Here is a 25,153-nt window from a genome sequence, read left to right on the forward strand (position 1 = left end):
GAGAGGTCTCTCTCATACACCCTATACCAATGGTTCCAACCGATTTACCTATTCATTTTAAGCGACTTCAGTTTCCAATTAAGGTTTCGTTTGCAGTAACAATAAACAAGGCTCAAGGTCAGAGAGAATGGTAAGAGAATGCGGCGTTTCTGTCACATTTTTCGCCCACAGTACATTTTTATTTTCTTCTTCCTTGCTATCAGGCGGACAAGAACATTCAGTAGCAGCAAGGTAGCGAGAGAACAACGTGCATTGAGTTGTAGAGATATGTCGCTCGCTAACTAACGGGTCCACAGGAACGGTTCACCACGATGAACGGAAGGAGCGAGGAACGAATTCTAAGGAACGGTCTTTCATAGTTCACTCCGGTTGCAGCTTTCTACTTACAGTTCCCTGGAACGGGAAACGGTCGGTCTCGTTCCCGCAATGGCGCGTCGCCCGGTCTCGTTCGAACATCTGTCCCCTTTCCCGTCTCTCTCTCAGCCGGACTCGTCCTTCGCGTGGCCACTCGTCGCAGCTCCACTGCCGACTGCTCCTAGGTAGTTCAGTATCGAGTTGTTGTTCGTTTCATTCGCTACGCACGTCCATTCTAGATCTGTTTCAAACCTTTTTTGAACTCTGGACTTCTGGTTCTTTTCGTATTCTAATCGGTGTCCACGATCGGCAATTAAAATGTATTTTGCAGTTACGTAAATTACGTATTAGCTTACTTCACTATTTCGATAAACAGCAGACGACATACCTATAAAAATGCAAGTTTTTTTGTTATTACACATGCAACGGAAGTCGGCACGGCACACACGAGTGGCCATTTTTTGTTTCTCTCTCTCTCTCTCTCTCTCTCTTTTGTTTTTTTTCTTTTTTTATTCCAAGGTAAAACAGCATGTTCATTGTTATGGAAGGCAGTCGTTACAACCGAATGAAGCCCGCGCTCCATAATCGATGTCTGGTGTCACATTTTGTAAAGAAAATACGATAACTTCTACAATATTATTTCAGTGGTACAGGGTGGCACAAGAAAAATCGGCAACGAGTACTAGACAGCTCATTGTCGCCCACCAGTCGTCATCTATTGTTTCGAAGTTGTTGTTTGCATTAGCTTATTTGTTATTTCTTTACTGCCTAATTATTACATGTTTATCTATTCTGATCGTACCGGTCAACAAATCGTGCGTAATTAGCGAGCAGTCTGTACTCGAGGCCGGTTTTCGTGCGCCAACTTATATTATTTCAGTGCGATCAGCTACATAACGCTACAGTTGGCTAAACGAGAGGTTTTGCAGAATCACGAAAATTAATTCTACAAGTGTGTGTGAATTCTGTAATGAATAAAAACTCTGTACTCCAGAGGGGAGGCAGGTGTCCCATCTTGAAGCCTTCCATCATCAGTAACCCATACTACTAATTTTCAATTTTTCATAAGAACCATATACCATGCACAAATGAACGGTGAACGAGTAAAAATGAATGGTTCCCAAAAAAGCGCGATCACCAGTGAACTAGTTCCCAAGGATGAACAAAGTTTCATTGTCGTACGATCACTCGTTTTTCATGCGGGCCTCTTATCTTTGTTGTAGAGTTGGACTGTTGACCTTATCCTGTTGTAAACACACTCACACAAATAGCTCAGTTACTTTATTTTGTGTGTTGGTTTATAGATGGAGACCCATTCCCTATCCCTCCAGAGCTACTGCGGCTGGATCCTCTTCAGAACACTACCTTCAGACTTAACATTTGTAGGGACAAGCGGGAGAGAAATAAGGAAAAACCATTGAACGAAAGACGTTTTAATTTCTACACGAAAGGCTAACTTTTGGCAATTGCGTACAATGTTTACGCTCCAGGTTACAAACGTTGCTCAATGTGACGACCATCGGCGGCCACAACTGTCTGGAACCGCGTTAGAGAATCCTCTACTGCAGCCCGAAACATCTCAGGTGGGATATAGACTACCTCCCTGGCTATGCTCATCTTCAGCCTCTAAGGTGTGTTAGTGTCCCGTTGACAAACTCTGACCTTCAGGTAACGTCACAGCCAGAAATCACACGGGTTCAAATCTTATTATCTTGGTGGCCACACAGTTTGGAACAATTGTCCTACATGAACTTCCGTATCATGCTCTTCAACCACGGTGCAGAAAGAGGACATCTCCGTATTCCTTCCGTATTCCGTCCAACACTGAACTTCACGCCACGTCATTTCAAACTTAAGCATGTGCACGCTTTGTTACTTGTGACTGCAACCATTTTTAACATCTTTGGTGGTTAATTAACAGTGACTTCATGCTGAAACTTACTTTTTAAATGGTCTTTGGTGTCATAAGAGTGATTTTACATGCGTTAAAAACGATGTCATCTCTAATATCTCTGATATTTGCATTTTCGTGATACTCTTTTGTATCTAGAAAGACCGTCGGTCTGTGGAAGGAGCTATTTGTAATCGTCAGTTAATTGGAACTTCCTAATCGTGTTCTTCAATCCTGGGGTGGAAAGACGACCTCTCCGCATTACTTCAATGTGTAGACACTAGCGAAGAATAGCACCATTATTGTTGTTGTTTTCATAATGGCCACCTTGGCCAGACACATTTTGACTGTCTGCAACTGCATTGCTCACTAATGCTCGTGTTTCAGCTCCAAGTCGCCGCACCAGTACCGGCACCTACCGCCAAGTCATGATACACAACCCACTAACAACACAAATCCTGCAGCGCACAGTCTAAACATCATTCCCAAATACATTCCGTCCCCATACGGTAAATACACACATCAAAAAAGTTTTTCATCACCCCGGTTCCCAGAACTCCTGAAGATAGGCGTTGACTGTGGATATTGTATCACAGACACAGTACCTTTGACTGTTCAGAGATGTCACTAAATGCGCCCAAAGATGTAAACAACCACGCATCAGCAGCGCCTATTAGACGGAGGAGGTCCTACAGCCGATTAGTTCCAGTCATTCCACCAGGAAGGAGGTACACGGCTCGAGTTGTCTGTAGTTCAACAATGCCTAGACGCTCAATACCGCGGTTCGATCGCGTCAGCATTGTTACTTTCTGCCAAGTAGGGCTCTCAACAAGGGAAGTGTCCAGGCGTCTCGGAGTGAACCAAAGCGATGTTGTTCAGTTATGGGAGATACCGAGAGACAGGAACTGTCGATGACATGCCTCACTCAGGCCGCCCAAGGGCTACTACTGCGGTGGATGACCGCTACCTACGGATTATGGCTCGGAAGAATCCTGGCAGCAACGCCACCATGTTGAATAACGTTTTTCGTGCAGCCACAGGACGTCGTGTTACGACTCAAACTGTGCGAAATAGGCTGCACTATGAGGAACGTCACTCCCGACGTCCATGGCAAGGTCCACCTTTGCAACCACGACACCATACAGTGCGGTGCAGATGGGCCCAACAACATGCCGAAAGGACCGTTCAGGATTGGCATCACGTTCTCTTCACCGATGAGTGTCGCATATGCCTTCAACCAGGCAATCGTCGTAGACGTGTTTGGAGGCAACCCTGTCAAACTGAACGCCTTAGACACACTGTCCAACGAGTGCAGCAAGGTGGAGGTTCCCTGCTGTTTGGGGGTGGCATTATGTGGGGCCCTCGTACGCCGCTGGTTGTCATGTAAGGCGCCGTAACGGCTAAACGATACGTGAATTGGCAAAGTTTTACAGAAGTTCGAAATATGGTGCGTACTTCAATGCGAAATTATTTTAATAATTTCCACAGGCAGAGGACGTTTTAGTCTGGCACCATCTATCTGCAAATTTTTGGGCATGCGCGATTCCCGCGGCTGCGCAATCTTCACGCGCGTGCTCTATATACAGCGGCGTCGACATGCGGATCTTGTCAGTCGTACCTAGCCACCAGCGAGATTCAACCACCTGATGATGTCGGACAGTTGCTCCGAGGAAATATTGTGGGATTTGCACAACGTCATCCGGCGGCACACCCGTGAAGACTATTTACAACATATCCGCCGGAAAAGCCTGAACAGTCACATCTGGTTCCTTTACGGGGAGGGGATGGCAAAAAACGTATGTGAATTTGACAAATTACGTCTAAGGAGAGGTAGACTGCTACGCACCATCGCATTTTTACTGAGATGCCGTGACAACCAAACCATCCCCGCGTTTGCTAAATTTAAACACCAAATAAACTCTGAGGCTGCAGTTAGAATAAAACGACGGGCGAGTGCAGCACTTGTGGGAGAAAGAGTACGCTATACACCGTCAGGAATTGTGCTTGGTGTCCAGATGATTACTATCACTCCATCTGAAAATCTCAGCGAACCTTTCAGCGGTATCCTGGAACTGGGTAGATAGCGCCACTTGGGCGCTAGCTGATTGGACTGAACAGCAAGCCAAGGTTCGTGAAATGGCAAAATACGATCGACTCGAAGCCCGAACGCAAGAAAACATGCCAAGAAGACGCACCGTGTTTGATCTCACGGAAAATACGCTGGACTACGCTGCAGTTTCGGTGCTAGAGAAGGGTCTGAATTTTGCTCCTACACCTGGGACCATTTCTATCCGAGATGTGATTAGTGGAATAGAACAGGCTGTTTTGAAATTTCCTAAGGAAGCTGCCGAAGAGATTAGGCGTGATTCATCCCGCATCCTGACTCTGGCGGCACCTAAGAAGACCAGGTTTAACATTACCGCAGTTGAAAGAACTGCACTACAAGATCTGAGAGGAGACCAAGACATCGTCATCTTACCTGCTGACAAAGGAAACGCTACTGTTCTCCTCTCACGCACAGAATATAACAGCAAGATGCACAAACTGCTCGACGATCCTGCATACAGTAAATTAAAAAGTGATCCGACGGGTAGGATCCAGAGGAAGACTTTGGAACTCATCAGGAAGAGCTCGATCCCAGCGCAAGTCGCTAAGGTTTTACGTCAACAAGCTGCAGTTCCTCCTAGACTCTATGGCCTACCCAAGATCCATAAGAATGGGGTGCCTCTGCACCCTATCGTGAGCAACATTGGAGCACCTACTTATTTTGTTGCCAAATATCTGACGTCACTATTGGGACCTCTCGTAGGCAAGTGTGACCATCATATTCGCAACTCTGCGGATTTCATAGGTCGCTTGAAAACTCTTAGATTTCAAGCATCGGATCTCTTAGTAAGTTTCGAAGTTGTGTCTTTATTTACAAAGGTGCACTTGCATGACTCTTTAGAGCTTATTAGTAACAAGTTTGAGGACGACATAGTGGCACTATTTAAACATGTGCTTACTTCAAAATACTTCTTATTTCAAGACCAATATTTTGAACAAGTGGACGGTGTCGTCATGGGGACCCCTCTTTCTCCTGTGTTGGTCAATTATTTGATGGAGGATGTTGTGGACTGACAAGACAGCCAGTCCACAGTGACGGGTAACCGAAAGGCACGCACTTAAGCTCAAGCAGGCTGGCTTGAGGTTTGAAACAGGGTACGTAATGAATGCTATAAAGAAAAGTACGTAGCTTCTGGAATACTTAACTTTAACCCATCATTTGTATACATCGTTCTTGATGAGACATGCTTCATACGATAACTATCAATTGCTATGGCGCCTTGCTAGGTCGTTGCCATTGACTTAGCTGAAGGCTATTCTAACTATCTTCTCTGCAAATAAACGAGGCTTCGTCAGCGTTGCATCACTAGCTAAGTCGTCCGTACAACTGGGGCTAGTGCTAGTAAGTCTCTCGAGACCTGCCGTGTGGTGGCGCTCGGTCTGCGATCACTGACAGTGGCGACACGCGGGTCCGACATGTACTAATGGACCGCGGCCGATTTAAAGCTACCACCTAGCAAGTGTGGTGTCTGGCGGTGACATCACAGAGGACTTTGAAGATAAAGCACTACAGTCAGCCACTCTCAAACCCTCTTGTTTTCTGCGGTATGTTGACGATACGTTTGTGGTGTCGCCACACGGACTGGATACTCTGCCTACGTTTCTTCAATATTTAAATTCGCTCCATCCGAATATTAACTTCACCATGGATGTGGAAAAAGATGGCACTTTACCTTTTCTTGATGTTTTGGTACGAAGGACAGCAAATGGAACCTTGGGACACAGCGTATACCGCAAGCCAACGCATACAGATCTATATTTGCACGCCACAAGCTACCATCATCCAGCACAATGCGGTAGTGCATTACGTACGCTAGTTCATAGAGCGCGTGTGGTATCCGACTCTGAAAGCCTGCCGAGTGAGATGCAACATTTGAAGACAGTCTTCCGTCAAAACGATTATTCTGAGAGACAGATACGTAATGCATTCAGGCCCAAGCGAGTTCAATCTACGGTGCAGAATGAAGATACGAAGACACCCACCACCTTGGCCTTCTTGCCGTACTTTGGTGCCATGTCGTCAAGAATCGGAAGAGTCCTCAAAAGATATGACATCAAGTGTGTTTTCCGACCATCTGCAAAACTGAGGAACCTGTTAGGTTCGGTTAAGGATGATCTCGGTCTGAGGAAACGTGGTGTGTACAAGATTCCTTGTCAGTGTGGGGCGGCATATATAGGTCAGACATGTCGCACAGTACAAGAACGTTGCGATGAACATCAGCGTCATACACGCCTACGCCAACCGGAGAAGTCGGCAATTGCAGAACACTGTCTGAACACAGGACATCACATGATTTATGAAAAGACGGAAGTTTTATCCCCAGCATCCTCTTTCTGGGATTGCGTCATTAAGGAAGCAATACATATCCATACAGCTGATAACCTTATCAACAGGGATGCGGGATTTCAATTGAGTACAGCCTGGAACCCTCCATTGGCTGCTGTTAAATAACGACGAGAAAGCAATGAGCTTTCGACAATAGACACGTCATAACTTTGGCAGCATGTTAGTAAACACAGCGTCGGCGCACGCGCAGAACGGCCGCTCTGCGTTTCCCGGCAGAGGGCGTTTGAGTCTGGCGCCATCTATCTGCAAATTTTTGGGCATGCGTGGTTCCCGCGCCTGCGCAATCTTCACGCGCGTGCTCTATATACAGCGACATCGACATGCGGATCTTGTCAGTCGTACCTAGGCACCAGCGAGGTTCAACCACCTGATGATATCGGACAGTTGCTCCGTGGAAATATTGTGGGAGTTGCACAACGTCATCCGGCGGTACACCCGTGAAGACTATTTACAAAATAGCTCCATATTTAGCAGTTATACAGGATGGTCCATTGATAGTGACCGGGCCAAATATCTCACGTAATATACATCAAACGAAATAAGTACAAAGAACGAAACTCGTCTAGCTTAAAGGGGTAAACCAGTGGCGCTATGGTTGGCCCGCTAGATGGCGCTGCCATACGTCAAACGGATATCAACTGCGTTTTTTTTAATAGGAACCCCCATTTTTATTACATACTCGTGTAGTATGTAAAGAAATATGAATGTTTTAGTTGTACCACTTTTTTCACTTTGTGATAGATGGCGCTGTAATAGTCACAAACGTATAAGTACGCGGTATCACGTAACATTCCGCCTGCGCGAACGGTATTTGCTTCGTGATACATTACACGCGTTAAAATGGACCGTTTACCAATTGCGGAGAAGGTCGATATCGTGGTGATGTATAGCTATTGTGATCAAAATGCCCAACGGGCGAGTGCTATGTATGTTGATCGGTATCCTGAACGACATCATCCAAGTGTCCGGACCGTTCTTTCGCCTGATAGTTGCGTTATTTAAGGAAACAGGAAGTGTTCAGCCACATGTGAAACGTCATCCACGACCTGCAACAAATGATGATGCCTAAGTAGGTGTTTTAGCTACTGTCGCGGCTAATCCGCTCATCAGTAGCAGACAAACTGCGCGAGAATCCGGAATCTCGAAAACGTCGGTGTTGAGAATGCTACATCAACATCGATTGCACCCGTACCATATTTCTATGCACCAGGAATATCACTGCGACGACTTTGAACGTCGTGTACAGTTCTGCCACTGGGCACAAGAGATATTACGGGACGATGACAGATTTTTTTGCACGCGTTCTATTTAGCGACGATGCGTCATTCACCAACAGCGGTAACGTAAATCGGCATAATATGCAGTATTGGGCAACGGAAATTCCGCGATTGCTGCGACAAGTGGAAAATCAGCGACCTTGGCGGGTTAATGTATGGGGCGGCATTATGGGAGGAAGGACAATTGGCCCCCATTTTATCGATGGCAATCTAAATGGTACAATGTATGCTGATTTCCTACGTAATGTTCTACCGATGTTCTACAAGACGTTTTTTCACTGCATGACAAAATGGCGATGTACTTCCAACATGATGAATGTCCGGCACATAGCTCGCGTACGGTTGAAGCGGTATTGAATAGCATATTTCATGACAGGTGGATTGGTCGTCGAAGCATTATACCATGGCCCGCACGTTCACCGGATCTGACGTCCCCGGATTTCTTTCTGTGGGGAAAGTTGAAGGATATTTGCTACCGTGATCCACCGACAACTCCTGACAACATGCGTCAGCGCATTGTCAATGCATGTACGAACATTACGGAAGGCGAACTACTCGCTGTTGAGAGGAATGTCGTTACACGTATTGCCAAATGCACTGAGGTTGACGGACATCATTTTGAGCATTTATTGCATTAATGTGGTATTTACAGGTAATAACGCTGTAACAGCATGCGGTTTCAGAAATGATAAGTTCACAAAGGTATATGTATCACATTGGAACAACCGAAATAAAATGTTCAAACGTACCTACGTTATGTATTTGAATTTAAAAACCTACCTGTTATCAACTGTTCGTCTAAAATTGTGAGCCATATGTTTGTGGCTATTACAGCGGCATCTATTACAAAGCGAAAAAAGTGGTCCAACTAAAACATTCATATTTCTTTACGTACTACACGAATATGTAATATCAAAAGGTGGTTCCTATTTTAAAAAAACGCAGTTGATATCCGTTTGACCTATGGCAGCGCCTTCTAGCGGGCAACCATAGCGCCATCTGGTTTCCCCCTTCAAGATAGACAATTTTCGTTCTTTGTATTTTTTTCGTTTGACGCTTATTTCGTGAGATATTTGGCCCTGTCATGATCAATGGACCACCCTTATACAACCACTCGCTTACAGAAATATCCGTATCTAAGGACTGGAAAATTGCTCAAGTGACACCAATACCCAAAAAGGGAAGTAGGAGTAATCCGCTGAATTACAGGCCTATATCACTAACTTCGATTTGCAGTAGGGTTTAGGAAGATATACTGTATTCGAACATTATGAAGTACCTCGAAGAAAACGATTTATTGACACACAGTCTGCACGGTTTCAGAAAATATCGTTGTTGTGAAACACAACTAGCTCTTTATACTCATGAAGTAATAAGTGCTATCGACAGGGGATGTGAAATTGATTCCATATTTTTAGATTTTCATAAGGCTTTCGACACCGTTCCTCACAAGCGTCTTCTAACCAAACTGCGTGCTTACGGAGTACCGCCTCAGTTGTGCAACTGGGTTCGTGATTTCCTGTCAGAAAGGTCACAGTTCGTAGTAATAGACGGAAAGTCATCGGGTAAAACAGAAGTAATATCCGGCGTTCCACAAGGAAGTGTTATAGGCCCTTTATTGTTCCTGATCTACACTCCTGGAAATGGAAAAAAGAACACATTGACACCGGTGTGTCAGACCCACCATACTTGCTCCGGACACTGCGAGAGGGCTGTACAAGCAATGATCACACGCACAGCACAGCGGACACACCAGGAACCGCGGTGTTGGCCGTCGAATGGCGCTAGCTGCGCAGCATTTGTGCACCGCCACCGTCAGTGTCAGCCAGTTTACCATGGCATACGGAGCTCCATCGCAGTCTTTAACACTGGTAGCATGCCGCGACAGCGTGGACGTGAACCGTATGTACAGTTGACGGACTTTGAGCGAGGGCGTATAGTGGGCATGCGGGAGGCCGGGTGGACGTACCGCCGAATTGCTCAACACGTGGGGCGTGAGGTCTCCACAGTACATCGATGTTGTCGCCAGTGGTCGGCGGAAGGTGCACGTGCCCGTCGACCTGGGACCGGACCGCAGCGACGCACGGATGCACGCCAAGACCGTAGGATCCTACTCAGTGCCGTAGGGGACCGCACCGCCACTTCCCAGCAAATTAGGGACACTGTTGCTCCTGGGGTATCGGCGAGGACCATTCGCAACCGTCTCCACGAAGCTGGGCTACGGTCCCGCACACCGTCAGGCCGTCTTCCGCTCACGCCCCAACATCGTGCAGCCCGCCTCCAGTGGTGTCGCGACAGGCGTGAATGGAGGGACGAATGGAGACGTGTCGTCTTCAGCGATGAGAGTCGCTTCTGCCTTGGTGCCAATGATGGTCGTATGCGTGTTTGGCGCCGTGCAGGTGAGCGCCACAATCAGGACTGCATACGACCGAGGCACACAGGGCCAACACCCTGCATCATGGTGTGGGGAGCGATCTCCTACACTGGCCGTACACCACTGGTGACCGTCGAGGGGACACTGAATAGTGCACGGTACATCCAAACCGTCATCGAACCCATCGTTCTACCATTCTTAAACCGGCAAGGGAACTTGCTGTTCCAACAGGACAATGCACGTCCGCATGTATCCCGTGCCACCCAACGTGCTCTAGAAGGTGTAAGTCAACTACCCTGGCCAGCAAGATCTCCGGATCTGTCCCCCATTGAGCATGTTTGGGACTGGATGAAGCGTCGTCTCACGCGGTCTGCACGTCCAGCACGAACGCTGGTCCAACTGAGGCGCCAGGTGGAAATGGCATGGCAAGCCGTTCCACAGGACTACATCCAGCATCTCTACGATCGTCTCCATGTGAGAATAGCAGCCTGCATTGCTGCGAAAGGTGGATATACACTGTACTAGTGCCGACATTGTGCATGCTCTGTTGCCTGTGTCTATGTGCCTGTGGTTCTGTCAGTGTGATCATGTGATGTATCTGACCCCAGGAATGTGTCAATAAAGTTTCCCCTTCCTGGGACAATGAATTCACGGTGTTCTTATTTCAATTTCCAGGAGTGTATATTAACGACATAGGAGACAATCTCAGTAGCCGTCTTAGATTGTTTGCAGATGATGCTGTCACTTACCGTCTTGTAAAGTCATCAGATGATCAAAACGACTTGCAAAATGATTTAGATAAGATATCTGTATGGTGCGAAAAGTGGCAATCGACACTGAATAAGGAAAAGTGTGAAGTTATTCACATGAGTACTAAAAGAAATCGGTTCTAGGCGCTACAGTTTGGAACCGCGCGACCGCTACGGTCGCAGGTTCGAATCCTGCCTCGGGCATGGATGTGTGTGATTTCCATAGGTTAGTTAGGTTTAAGTAGTTCTAAGTTCTAGGGGACTGATGACCTCCGATGTTAAGTCCCATAGTGCTCAGAGCCATATTGAACTAAAAGAAATCAGCTACATTTCGATTACGCGATAACTCACACAAATCTGAAGGCTGTAAATTCAACTAAATACTTAGGGATTACAATTACAAATAACCTAAATTGGAGCGATCACATAGATAATATTATGGGTAGTGCAAACCAAAGACTGTGATACATTGGCAGCACACTTAAAAGGCGGGGTCAGGGATTTTCTCCGCCTCGTGATGACTGGGTGTTGTGTGATGTCCTTAGGTTTGTTAGGTTTAAGTAGTTCTAAGTTCTAGGGGACTGATGACTATAGACGTTAAGTCCCATAGTGCTCAGAGCCATTTCAACCACACTTAGAAGGTGCAACAAGTCTACTAGAGAGACTGCTTACACCACGCTTGTCCGCCGTGTTCTGGAGTATTGCTGTGCAGTGTGGGATCCGCATCAGATGGGACTGACGGATGACATCGAAAAAGTACGAAGAAGGGCAGCTCGTTTTGTATTATCGCGAAATAGGGGAGATAGTGTCACAGACATGATACGTTAATGGGAGTGGCAATCATTAAAACAAAGGCGTTTTTCGTTGCGACGGGATCTTCTCATTAAATTTCAATCACCAGTTTTCTCCTCCGATTTCGAAAACATTCTGTTGGCACCCACCTACATAGGGAGAAATGATCATCACGATCACGATAAAATAAGAGAAATCAGGGCTCGCACAGAAAAATTTAAGTGCTCGTTTTTCCCGCGTGCCGTTCGAGTGTGGAACGGTAGAGAGATAGCTTGAAGGTGGTTCATTGAACCCTCTGCCAGGCACATTATTGTGAATAGCAGAGTACTCACGTAGATCAGATGTAGATGAATTCCATACTCCGACCGATAGTGAAACCATATCGGCAGCATATTGGTGAGGCATTCGTCTTCATGGACGACAATTCGCCCCCTCCATTGTGCACATCTTGTGAATGTCTTCCTTGAGGATAACGACATCGCTCGACTAGAGTGGCCAGCACGTTCTCCAGACATGAACCCTACCGAACATGCCTGGAATGGATTGAAAAGGACTGTTTATGTACGACGTGGCCCACCAACCTCTCTGAGGGGTCTAATCCGAATCGCCGTTGAGGAGTGTGACAGTCTGGACCAACAGTTCCTTGATGAACTTGCGGATAGTATGCCACAACGAATACAGGCATGCATCACTTCAAGAGGACGTGCTACTGGGTATTAGGGGTACCGGTGTGTACAGAAATCTGAACCACCACCTCTGAAGGACTGACTCGCTGTATGGTGATACAACGTGCAATGTGTGATTCTCATGAGCAATAAAAAGGGCGGAAATGATGATTATGTTGATCTCTATTCCAATTTTCTGTACAGGTTCCGGAACTCTCGGAACCGACATGATGCAAAACTTATTTTGATGTGTGTAGTTTTCCTTGCTCAACTGGCGAAATTTTAATTATAACCATCCTATATGTCAGAGACGCCGCAAATAGACACGTAGATCTCTCAGCCAATGTTACCGCGGGGCTGGCTCGCGAGGCGTCTCTCATTGACAGATCGGCCTTGTATGTGCGTATATTCTATCCGCGCGGCTTCCGCTGATGTTGCGAAAGCATTGCAGCAATGTTGCAGCCAGTTTGCGGCGACGCGTTTGTGACTATGCGTGAAAAGTCAGCCATCCATTTATGACTATGGGGTAGAGGTACATACTTTGTAGATATTCTGGCTCGAGGAGCACACGCATCTCCAGTTACTATTAAAACTAGACTAGACAGAGTACTCTCTGGTGGCAGTTTAACAGCAGCTATCATTACAAATCTAGCTGCTATCAAAACTAGACTGACCAGAGAAATCTCTGGTAGTTGTTTAAGAGCAGCTACAGTGTCCTTACATAGACATCTAGCAGTTATTGGATAGTCTATCTAGGATACTTCCTAGTGCTAGAAAAATGGAAATTATCCTCGACCAGCTTCCACCCTTCACACACCCAGAGGAAGAAAAATTGTGAGTTAGGTTTTTTTTCGACTAGTTTCTCAATACTCGCGTGGTGATTGTCTTGCTCCGGAGACCGTTGAGACCTTTCTTTCGATTCTTTTTTAAGTAGTAAATGTTGGTTTTTCGTTGAATATACTTCCTAGTCCAAAAATTATTGAGGCAGTTCTCCTAATCGCGTTAGAGGCAACCATTTTTGCAGAACATAATATATTTACAAAAACACGTGATCCCTTCGCTGCAAAGTATATAAATGCATTTACGCAAAATGAGGTGTTCGAATTAATAAACGTCAGGCAGTTAATTATCTAAACACATTTGTCTTTCCTCCATCTATTCTACCAATTTCATACAAATTTTGTCCGACCAAAAAATGAATTTTATGAAAGTTCTACCAATCACATAAATGGCACGAGTGAAGAACATTACCATATGTAACTTAGCGCGGCGTATTTTTGTGGCTGTGTACCTCAAACTACATATCTGTTTGATATCTGAATTTATTTAACATAGGTAGCTCGACTGCAACTATAACGATTGTGTCTGTATTCTGTCCATTTACCTCACTTAGTTATTAATATTGGGACATATTGCGTCGTTACTGATTCAAACCCATATCGTAAACTGATAGCGCTCTGTGTATTCGACTTCTAGTATTCAAATCTATTAGTCATATGTATGAGAGTGAACACTTCCCCTATTAACAGGATACACCTATAAAAATTGTACTGTACTAACGCCAGAAGCTGAGAGTTAAAAGACTCGGGTGCTGTGCAGTCTCTCCAGAATTTTTTTGTATGTTCGACAAGCTATCACCGCTGGAACACAGACGGGTTCGTACTTCACAAATACTTTATATACTGCAAGTATATGTGCTGTTGTTCATTCATAGGACTGAAATTTAAAAAAAAAAAGATAAATTAGGAAGACAGTCTGTGGATTGCTGCTGTGGAGGGACCCAGTCATGAGCATGATGCACTGCAACGAATAACAAAACGTCTGATAGATTAATAATTAAATTATTAATGATTGATGAGCATATATTTGCTGATAGTCTTCTGCCTTTTGGAGTCAGTGTCTGATCCCTGCGGATGGCACATCAAAGTGATCGTCTCACTGTAAAGCACAGACCTTGAATGATCCTCGTTGGTCCTCCTGATGCTCTCTAGACCAATACAATTGCTCTAAACGAACAGGGATTGAGAAATTATTGCTAACAATAATATATATTATTATTTACAAATTAATACCCAAACAGAGGTTACCCTTTCACTGCAGACCTGCTGGTCCTTTCACAACAGGGCGATCTCGAATGATCTCCAGTGACTGTGAGCATGATGACGTCGACATAACGGGATTGGTCAACCTCCTCTCCTCTCCCCTTCCTTCGTCTCATCTTCCTCCCCCCGCCCCCTCATCTTCTCGATGGTTACCCTGAATACGACATGCGCAATTCCGACAGCTGTAATATGTCACCGTGACCCTTTCTCGAGTACTGTTGGGATGTACAGAAACCGCAGTGACATTACCTATCATATTGGTATCCCGTTAGATTCAATGGCCTTTCCTCTGTTGAGCGATTTCAGTTGTTTTCTATCCCTTGGTCTCTGTCGATATGTCATTTTGTCGTTCGTGTTACGATTTAAAAGAGAAACTACAATGCGATCTACCTCTGTGACATAGTTTTGGACAAAGGCGTTTTGTATTTCGGCCTTTCCTGTATCATCCTCTGTTTCAGTGTCGTTATGGTCACAGAACATCCTGAGCATTCGGCTTCTATCCATTTACCGATCTAACATAAGACCAAAAATTCTTAAAATTTTCTGTCACGTCGGTGGTTAAAAATTTGTTTCCGAATTGATTGAACGCATCACACATGGCTTCCTTACGCTAATTTTGGCTTCGTTCACATTTTGTTTGTCTGGGAGGGTTTGGTTACTTTTAAACATGCAGTGAAGCTCTCTTGTCTTTCGTAGGAGCTTCCTGACATGGTTGTCGAACGACGACGGATCCTTTCCATCCCTCACAATTCCGCTGGGCACATACCTGTCTAAAGCGTATTGCTCAATGCTCTTGAACCTTTTCCGATGATGCCCAACATTGTTAGTGCTGGAGATCAAATGTTCAATTAGACTTGCCCGGTAATCTGAAATCAGTCTCTTGTTGCTCTTGCTAAACAAAAGGACTCACGTATACCGGAGTGAAATCCCAAATGCTTCTCAATACCCACTAATTGTCATACCGTACTTACTAGAATGCGAAACAACATGGCCACGAAGCTATTGGATTGATATCACACTAGTTTCATTAAAATCCCATCAACATGATACAAATGCAGGTAAAATCTTAAGCTCTAGCGAAAAACAGTACGGTTACACTTGCAGACGAGTGCCTCATACATGGTGCAAGTGAAAGCATCAATATTTCTGCATGGGAAAACTCCTAATAGCTGAAAAAACTCATAGCAGGGGACTGTAAGATCGGACATTCTCTTTTCGTGGTTGTCGAAGATGTGCTTGCGTACAGCAGAGTTGTCTGCCATTGTTTTACAAAACCTTTCTTTCCTTTCATTCATCCTCGTTGTGTTTAGGAATATTTGTGTTTTTCCGCGTATCTGAATGAGGTTATTGGTTTTTATCCTAGTTTCGCTATTTTTTCATGTATCAAAGATATTTTATAATTGATAGTTTCTCATGGATATGATGCTCGATCTCAGTATTAGGTCACGAAAGAAGATTACTTTCGTTTTATTTTAAAATATTTCCAGTTCGTAATTCAGGTTGATTATGTGTAGTTTAAGTATTGATCTTTGCATATGATTTTATGTTTTTTTCATGTTATATGATGTCTCCAGTACACGTCATTCTCTATTTTTACTTACAAGTCCATCCCATGAATCTTGTTGTGTTCTTCGTGTAAAAGCCATTCAGTGGTTTTTTTTTTTTTTTTTGTTTTTGTATGGGCCTATATTTTTCAGAGTTGTTCACAAGCTTTTGCTCACAAGTTTCCTCTTTAGTAGTTCCTATCACGACAGCAATAATTTTTATTAAACTAGAACCAATCTTAAGCAGTTAATACTTATCATCAAATCGTTATTCATTGAAACTATGGTTCTTAAGAGTATGTTGCATTATCAAATTTGAATTCAGTCGCTGAACTGGTACGGACTGAATTCCTAGCTATTGCCACACCTTCCCTCGAGTTCATGTATTGTAGTGAACAATGTGAACATACGCCCAGCGCAAACAAACAAAACCCTTTACTAAAAGTAACAGAAAAACCGGTATTAATTTTTTATCGAATAATCGGATTCCTGTCCGCTCCCGGTAGCTGAATGGTCACCGTGACGGATTGTCAATCGTCTGGGCCCGGGTTCGATTCCCGGCTGGGTTGGGGAATTTTCTCCTCCCAGGGACTGGGTGTTGTGCTGTCATCATCATCATCCTTTCATCCTCATCGACTGCAGGCGTCAAATTGAAAGACCGGCGCCCGGCGAACGGTCTGCCCGAAGGGGAGCCCTAGCCATAAGATAAAATAAATAAATAAATCGGATTCCTCACACATCGTAACGAAGCAGAGCTGAATTCAATTAGCAAAGAAGCGTTTCGTGGTTTTCAACCAACAGAATATTGTTTAATGTTTCTGAAAAATTGGTATCTCTTAGTTTATCATGTGTGTCCAGGAGTAAATTTCATTTTGTTTGTGCACAGGAATGAAATGTGAGAGAGCGTTATCAGTTGCTGTTGAAAGTCCATCAACTGTTAATTTAAATGTAATATTATAATTACTTTACACCTCTAGCCTCTAGCAGTTCAACGTCTGACACCATCGGAATACAGAGGAGAGCTATAACGTTCTACTCATTTTGTGATAAGTACACGTTAAAGTAGCGAAATTGGCGCTGTAGTCGTAGTAGCAAAATTTCTATAAGATCATGTTACTAAGACGACTTTCAGTTATTCTAGCCATACCCTTCGCTACTCCATAGGCCTAAAGTGTTCACAAAAATTTGCTTGTGGAACAGTGGAACTTCATAAGATGAGGGGAGATTCTCGATGTCATCCATAAAGCACAAAAGGCTGCCGTCAGTACTGAATTGAAGCAATAGCCGCCTAGAACTACAGTGAACTGAGGCATTACAGTAGAGACAAATAAAATCAGTTTACGTGACTGGTTATGGTAGATGCGGCAGACCCACTTTACCCATCAAGGATTTTATGGCCATACAGAATACAGTTAACATATCGTAGCTAGGGAGAAGTAAGCACTTTGTATTAGGAGAAAAGCCCTTCGAGACCATTTTAGCCACTGGGTTGAGTACACAAAGTGACAGTGTTTATGTCTTTCCTATGCTGCCCCATCACATATCTCGCTGAACACTGTTCCTCTGTCTGGAAATTAACATGTCATCTCCATCATCGACCATATGCATGAAATTGCATTTGAAGAAAAACGTGACTCATGGTGTTATTCTAAGTGTATGTAGTGGGATAAAGCGAGTTCTGAGACTATTTGTCTGTGCAGATTGCATACCTTAAGGGTCAAACGTGACTGATTTACGACACCTTCCCCTTTCCCCCTAACCTACTGTTTTGTTAGTTGATTTATGACCCCATGGGGTTTGGTTTATGTCCCCTGGGCATAAACTGTCCTTCTGAGAAAACCCCAACCCTCCTCCTTCGCCTCCTCTATCACCTCCCCCTGTTCCTCCTCCTCCTCCCCCCCACCCCACTGGGAAACCCCATCATCAATACAAGCACACCTTTGATATCAAATTAATTGACTAATTAATTAAACTGATAAATTAATTAACCCCTCCCCCTCTGGTAAATCACCCAGCCCCCCCTTCAACCGCCCCACCTGGAAATTGGCAGGAAAAGGACTCAGTCTGTGCTGGCAAGGAAGGATCTCATGACAGGTAATTCAAATACATAGCAAAGGATATACTGTTTATTTACAAAATTCAGTTCACAGGTGTTGAATCTCTCTTGCTTATCATTCTCTTCTATATTGGAAGATGCAAGTCTTAAAAATACATTGAAAAGAAGTAATTAAATAGATCGCATTTTCTTCCAATTGTGCAAGGAGTACCATAATGAAATCGACATCAACATAACTCACCACATGTAATTACACTGTTAAAAATCTCTTGCACCAACTGCAGTGCATTGCTTCACCAGGCTGCACTATGCACTGGTGCCCAAGAGATTGTACAACACCCCCAGGGGCGCCATGACTGCTGTCGGTTGCCGCACCACCAGCCAGCTCATCTGTCACACAGACTGGAAGTCGCACTAATCTCCAAACAAGGACTATAGTGCTCTTAGCCAGGGTGGTGCACTCCTGCATACATGTGCACCTACGACTGCAGCTGTGGTCATGGTGGCAATTTTCTCTGACCTCTGAACATTGGCACTGGTGGTGAATGAGGGGATGAGTGCGCTACATTTGGATATCAGGACATGAGTTGCGGGATGTGCGAGTGTTTCAGCGGTCTGTATCATTTAGCCATGACAACAACAACAACTACGCCTACTACTACTACTACTACTACTACTACAGATTGGATCACGGTTTAAGTGTGTCATGTTCAGTGCTTCTCAATACATTGCAGTGGACTCTGTCTTGAAGTGGTATTTGTTGTTCTCTCTATCCTGTGATGCAGTAGGCCCTTCCTGCTCCTTCTGAATGTAGTGGGGAGAACCAAATTAGAAATTTTATAGTGCTTTAAAATCCCAATCACAACGTCTAATTCCCAATTGATCAGTTTATTGTTTTTGATAATGATATCGTGACTACACATCTGTCCAGCCCCGCCCACAAATTGTTTAAGGACAAAATTTCAAATTTTCAGCTACCTCCAATGTAATGGACTTCCTACCAAGTGACGTAACTGTGCCACCTAATTATGCAAGTAGAAAAGTCCAGAAGAGTAAGGTTTGGAAACCAGTAAGTGTGGAACTGAATCTGGCTAAATATACCAGTCCTAGTATCCACAAATAGGATGCAAGGAAAAACTGGCCACACACAAAGGGTATCGATTTAATTAATAAGTCAATCAATCTGATAGAGTGACGGAATATTTCTAAGACATCCACAGCTGTCAGTTTCCCAGGTATCCACTACTTCATTCAGGACAAATGTGGGGTTAGTGTGTAACATGACAGATGCTACCTGCTTCATCTCAAATGTCTTTGTTCCATCCACTACAGGTTTCCATAGCAGTGGAAGTGTGAGAACAAAGGGATGTACTGACTACTAATATCAGGTCTGCATGAGTGTGAGGGGGGCAGGGGAGGGGGTGGAAGGGAGGAGGGGTGAGGGAACATCTTGGTCTGTGTGTGTTTGCATATCTTGGTTCACACAAACAGGAAGCAACCACTTGAGAGTGAGAGGGAGAGAGAGTGAGTGAGAGAGAAAGTGAGGGAGAGCATGTGTTTCGACAGTATTTTCTCAGTTATCAGTATTAAAGAGTTGCCACCACCTGATGCTTTGATAGGGGATTAGCACAACTTCTGGTCTGTGTGCTGCACAAGCAGGCTGATGATGTGGCAGCAGACAGTGGTCATGGAGCCCAAGTGGGCATGTGCAGTCTGTTGAACACCAGAACATGGTGCAGCCTGGTGAAGCAGTCAGGGTGTGGGTGTGTGACTAACTGTCCTTGGTGTGCAAGATTTTTAACAGTGTAATTACGTACTGTGATTTATGTTGACATCGATTTCTTGACGATATTCCTCATGGGATTGGAAAAAAGAGCTATCTACTTACTTACTTCTTTTTGATGTACTTTAGAAGATCTGCATCTTCCAATGCAGCAGAAAATGACTAGCAAGGGAGACCCATCCTCTGTTACTTGAATTTTGCGAATATACAGTATATCTCTTGCTATGTATTTGAATTTCCTGTCATGAGATCCTTACTCTCCAACATAGACTGAGTACTTTTCCTGCTAGTTTCCAGGTGCGGTGGATGGGAAAGAATGGCTGGGGAATTTACTGTAGGGGGTCAATTAATTTATCGACTTAATTAATTAGTCAATTAGTCCATCCCCTGTGAATTGAATTTTGCAAATATACAGTATATCCCTTACTATGTATTGAATTTCCTGTCATGAGATCCTTCCTCTCCAACATAGACTGAGTACTTTTCCTGCTAGTTTCCGGGTGCGGTGGATGGGAGAGAATGGTTGGGGAATTTACTGTAGGGGGTTAATTAGTTTATCGATTTAATTGATTAGTCAATTGATTTGATATCAAAGGTGTGCTTGTATCGGTGATGGAGTTTCCCAGAGGGGTGGGGGAGGAGGAGGAGGAGGAGGAGGAGGAGGAGGAGGAGGGGGTGGGGGTGGGGGAGGGAGGTTTTCAGATGGACAGATTATCTCCAGTGAGTTGTCAGTCAATCCCCAGGGAGTCATAAATCAGAACCCATTTTATCCCACTACTAGTGTACATGATATCATTCGTTGTCATACCGATTTCTATAAATCTGAAAAAATATGTTGTTTGATGATAAGCACTGCTTCAAGCCCAGTAACAATTTCAAACTCGTTTTTCAACCTGGTCTGCCTTCCATTGGGCACGGTCTGCAACTAAATCCCTGGGTGGTATCTAAGTCAAACCAGACCATATCATAGGTAGTAATACCTCATTATCTGAATTGCCCAATCAGACCTTATGTCTTAATCTCTCCCGTATTTCCGAAGCGCGCAAAAACAAAGCTGTGTACATCCTTGGACTAGTTCTCCTCGGAAAAAAGGTCTGGGATAGAACAGCATAGCCACAGACTAAGCGTTGTTTCAATAAGGGATCTTCGTTCTGAAATGACATGTAACTTGAAATTCTGCAAGTCGTTTGAAATGTGTCGAACAGAATCTCAACCTTAGCATTTCTTTGGCAACATTCTTACTAAGTATGCCTTATAACTTGACTGAAATCTTGAGTTTGTCAAGACATTTCTCCTATGCTCTAATAGTTTGAGAAGGTTTCAAGTTTTTTTAGATAGTGTAGTAATTTACATCTCGAAGCAGTAAGTTATTTGACACAGTGTGTGAAATACTGAAAACTATTTTTTTTTATTTTCTCCAGTTCAGTGCCCAAACGACACGCTGCGAACCGAGAAAGGAACTTTCGTTTGGGATTCCATCGATCACGGTATGGTGGCGAGGCAAGAGTGTCCGTACGGTGCAGATGAGAAGCTCTCTCTCGACGCAGATGACGAAATTTCGAAGTATGTAAGTGATCTGAAATGGAAAGCGTTGACGGGCACAAGTATGCAGGCCACAGACGACAACGTGACGGCAGAAAACCTGCAGGTGGAAGGCGAGATAGCGTACGCGGTGCGGCGCTGTGTGCTGCGGCCAGATGGCAGCGTCGCCTGGACGCCCATGCTGCATGCCGCCTGCCGCCGAGAGGTGAGTACTTCATGTCTCAACACTGGCCTGCGTTTAGGAAAAAGATAGAAAACATTACTCTTATCGAAGTCCTAACAAAATGGCTCTAATCTTAAAAGTCGATATAAGACAGCTGTATGCAAGCTCAGTTTGAATTAACATTTACTTTAAGATTCCTGTTTGTTCCGGCCACAAAGCCACACAGATTTATCAGTAGGACTAGACATCAATTGGAACAGAAAGTACACTGCTGATCATCAAAACTGCAACACGAATAAGGAAACCAAGCAGCGAAATTTTACTTTTTACGCACATCCAGTATAGTAGGAGCAATACACGATTAAGTAATATAGGTGCGATTGTAATAAAAGTCTTATTTACGCCATACGCGTTTCTCTTCACTCAAAAGCATCAGTGGTCACTGCAACAATTGGCTTTTCTTCCAAGTCTATTTGTCAAGATCATAAAGTGTTCTCGTGTTTCACATTATTAGACGTACTATGAAATAGTATCAAATTACAATTATTGTTCACGATTTTTTGCATCCTACTTCACTCCTATTGCTCTTCCGCTCGTAGGTACTCAATGTTCAGAACTTTTCAGCTCATTGACACTGAGTACGTTTTTGTTTGCACGATGTAGATTCACCTGCGCTTCGAGTACCTTGGTTCCATGTTGTGAGGTGCGCTTGTCTTTTCTTTTGTTCTCTGTGATTTTGGAAGTATCTGTTTTTCCTCTTTGTGTTTGTTTACTTCTTTTGACCAGCGTGTGCGCGCTCTTTCTGTCCAGGGCGAAAAATGTGTCCTCGTTCTTTTGTGTACGTGTGTGTGTGTGAGTGAGTGAGTGTGTGTGTGTGTGTGTGTGTGTGTGCGTGTGCGTGTGCGTGCGTGCGTCCGTGCGTGCGTGCGTGCTTTACTATGGTACTGTGGCGGGTTACCATTAGTGGGAATGTTGGCTGTTTTGTGTGATACAGTTTTCGTGCTGGCTAGGGGACTGTTGTTTATCTACTATGTGTTTGATTGGTTTACATAACGTTAGGTTGCTGATGTTTGTTTGGTCGTTTATTACGGTGTAATACTGCAATGGCCATCAAAACACTCACAGTCCCATAAACAAGCAGCTCTTAGATACATTCTACACAGATTAAACACAGCATCGCTAGCCAAACACAACTACAACAGGAGGTAAACATAATAAATCAAATAACAAAAAACAATGGATACAAAGAGTCTCCATTTACAAAATTAAACACGAAAATCCAGAAACACATAAAAATAAAAGAAGCTAAACAAGTAACGCAATGCCCATGCAAATTCAGGGACCCACGACATTCACCACACCCACACACACCAACAAAACCACTACTACACAACAAGAACAGAGCACTAAAGCTCAACAACCAAGGCGATACACACTCGCATACGGAAACAAGGGGGGGATTTTTTCTGCCTCGTGATGACTGGGTGTTGTGTGATGTCGTTAGGTTAGTTAGGTTTAAGTATTTCTAAGTTCTAGGGGACTGATGACCATCGATGTTAAGTCCCATAGTGCTCAGAGCCATTTGAACCATTTTGAACGGAAACAAGCTGACACTCGGAATTGGTAATATCTTTAAGAAACAAGAAATAAAAATAGCTTACCAGAGTAGAAATTCAATACAGAAAGGTTCAAAGGAGGAGGATAATACTGACATACACCAACTTCAGTGTAACAGCTGTGATACTCTATACTTAGGACACAAGCAGAACATTTGAAGTGAAATTTAAGGAACATATAAAAGCCTGGAAGTATGGCACCAACCATTCAACATTTTCAGAAAACCTCCAACAAGAAAACCACTACTCAACCACAATAGAAACAGATATGAAAATAATCAGATTCAGTAACAAAAACATCTACGAACACTACAAGAAAACTTCCAAATTAAAAGGCAGCTATGGCATAGAACCACATAACAAACAACCAAAAAACAGCGGCAACACATACTTTTGAAGTTAATAAAACATGTTCTTGTTGAGCTCTTCAGTCTGGTTTGATCTATCTCTCCATGCTGCTCTGCCTTGTACAAAGCCTCTTCAACTCTGAATAACGATTGCAATCTACATCCATTTGAACCTGTTTACTGTATTCGTCTCTTGGTCTTCCTCCATAGCTCCCCTCCACCAACACTACCCTCCAATACTAAACTGATGATTCCTTGATGTCTCCGAATGTGTCCTATCACCAAATACCTTCTTTCAGTCGAGTTCTGCCACCAAGTTCTTTCCTCTCCAGTTCTGAGTGACTCTTGTACTAACCTGATTCTCTCAGCATCGTCAGATATAATTCGACTAAATTCCATTACCATTGTTTTTCTTTTGTTGACGATCGCCTTAGATCTTCCTTTTCGAGCGGTCTCAGGCGCTGCAGTCATGGACTGTGCGGCTGTTCCCGGCGGAGGGTCGAGTCCTCCCTCGGGCATGGGTGTGTGTGTTTGTCCTTAGGATAATTTAGGTTAAGTAGTGTGTAAGCTTAGGGACTGATGACCTTAGCAGTTAAGTCCCATAAGATTTCACACACATTTTTAGAACATCCTTTTAACATATTGTCAATTTCGTTAAATTACTTTTCAAAGTCCTTTACCATCTTCGATAGAATTAGAATGTCATCAGCAAACCTCGTACTCTTTACTTCTTCCCCCTGAACTTCAATTCCTTCTCCAGATTTCTCCTTTGTTTCCTTCACATCTCGCTCAGAGGATAGCCACCACAAAAACAATATCACTTAAAACAGTCAATACATTCACTCATAATCACCCTCCACAGTACCATAGTAAAGAGGGTTTAACAAAGTAATACTCTGTGTACACAGAAGTTAGGATCTCTCTCTCTCTCTCTCTCTCTCTCTCTCTCCAGCCGACATATCAGTGATAATCGAAAACAAAGCGAAAGATGAGCATACCTCGGAACATCAAAACGACGTAAACGAGGTGTAAGCGCATCTAGTCTAGCAACCAAAAATATCCAGTGATAGCGAAGTGCAATGCTCTGGAACTCGAACATATACAGGGTGTCCCAGCTATCTTGTCCACCCAAAATATCTCTGGAACAATAACAGCTATTGGAAATGACTGTCACCGGTATCAATGTAGGGCTGGGGCCCATCAATGTACATATTTGGAAACATTCTAAAGCGAAAGCATGTGTGTTTTTTAACACAAACTTATGTTTTTTTTAAATGGACCTCCTATATTTTTTCTTCAGCAATCTATAGCATGACAAAGCACATACACAATGGCGTTGATTGCATCGCAATATTCCCATTACATCCCGAGATATTGAGACGCGAAGTTGACGCTTGAAACACCCGACATGCGCTGCTAGCGCACGTCCTGAGGCTCAGGCGTGA

General features: G+C 44.0%; 1 protein-coding gene across 1 annotated transcript in view; it reads left to right on the top strand.

Moving 5' to 3' along the window:
* The window catches only part of LOC124556259, a 462,906-nt gene that overhangs the window by 286,936 nt on the left and 150,817 nt on the right, over nucleotides 1-25,153 (top strand). The window contains exon 11 of the mRNA XM_047130246.1: nucleotides 21,462-21,787. Within this exon, the coding sequence (XP_046986202.1) occupies nucleotides 21,462-21,787 (326 nt within the window). The remainder of the gene's footprint in view (nucleotides 1-21,461; nucleotides 21,788-25,153) is intronic.

Source organism: Schistocerca americana, chromosome X (assembly GCF_021461395.2).
Source record: "Schistocerca americana isolate TAMUIC-IGC-003095 chromosome X, iqSchAmer2.1, whole genome shotgun sequence".
In the NCBI taxonomy this organism is placed as follows: domain Eukaryota; kingdom Metazoa; phylum Arthropoda; class Insecta; order Orthoptera; family Acrididae; genus Schistocerca; species Schistocerca americana.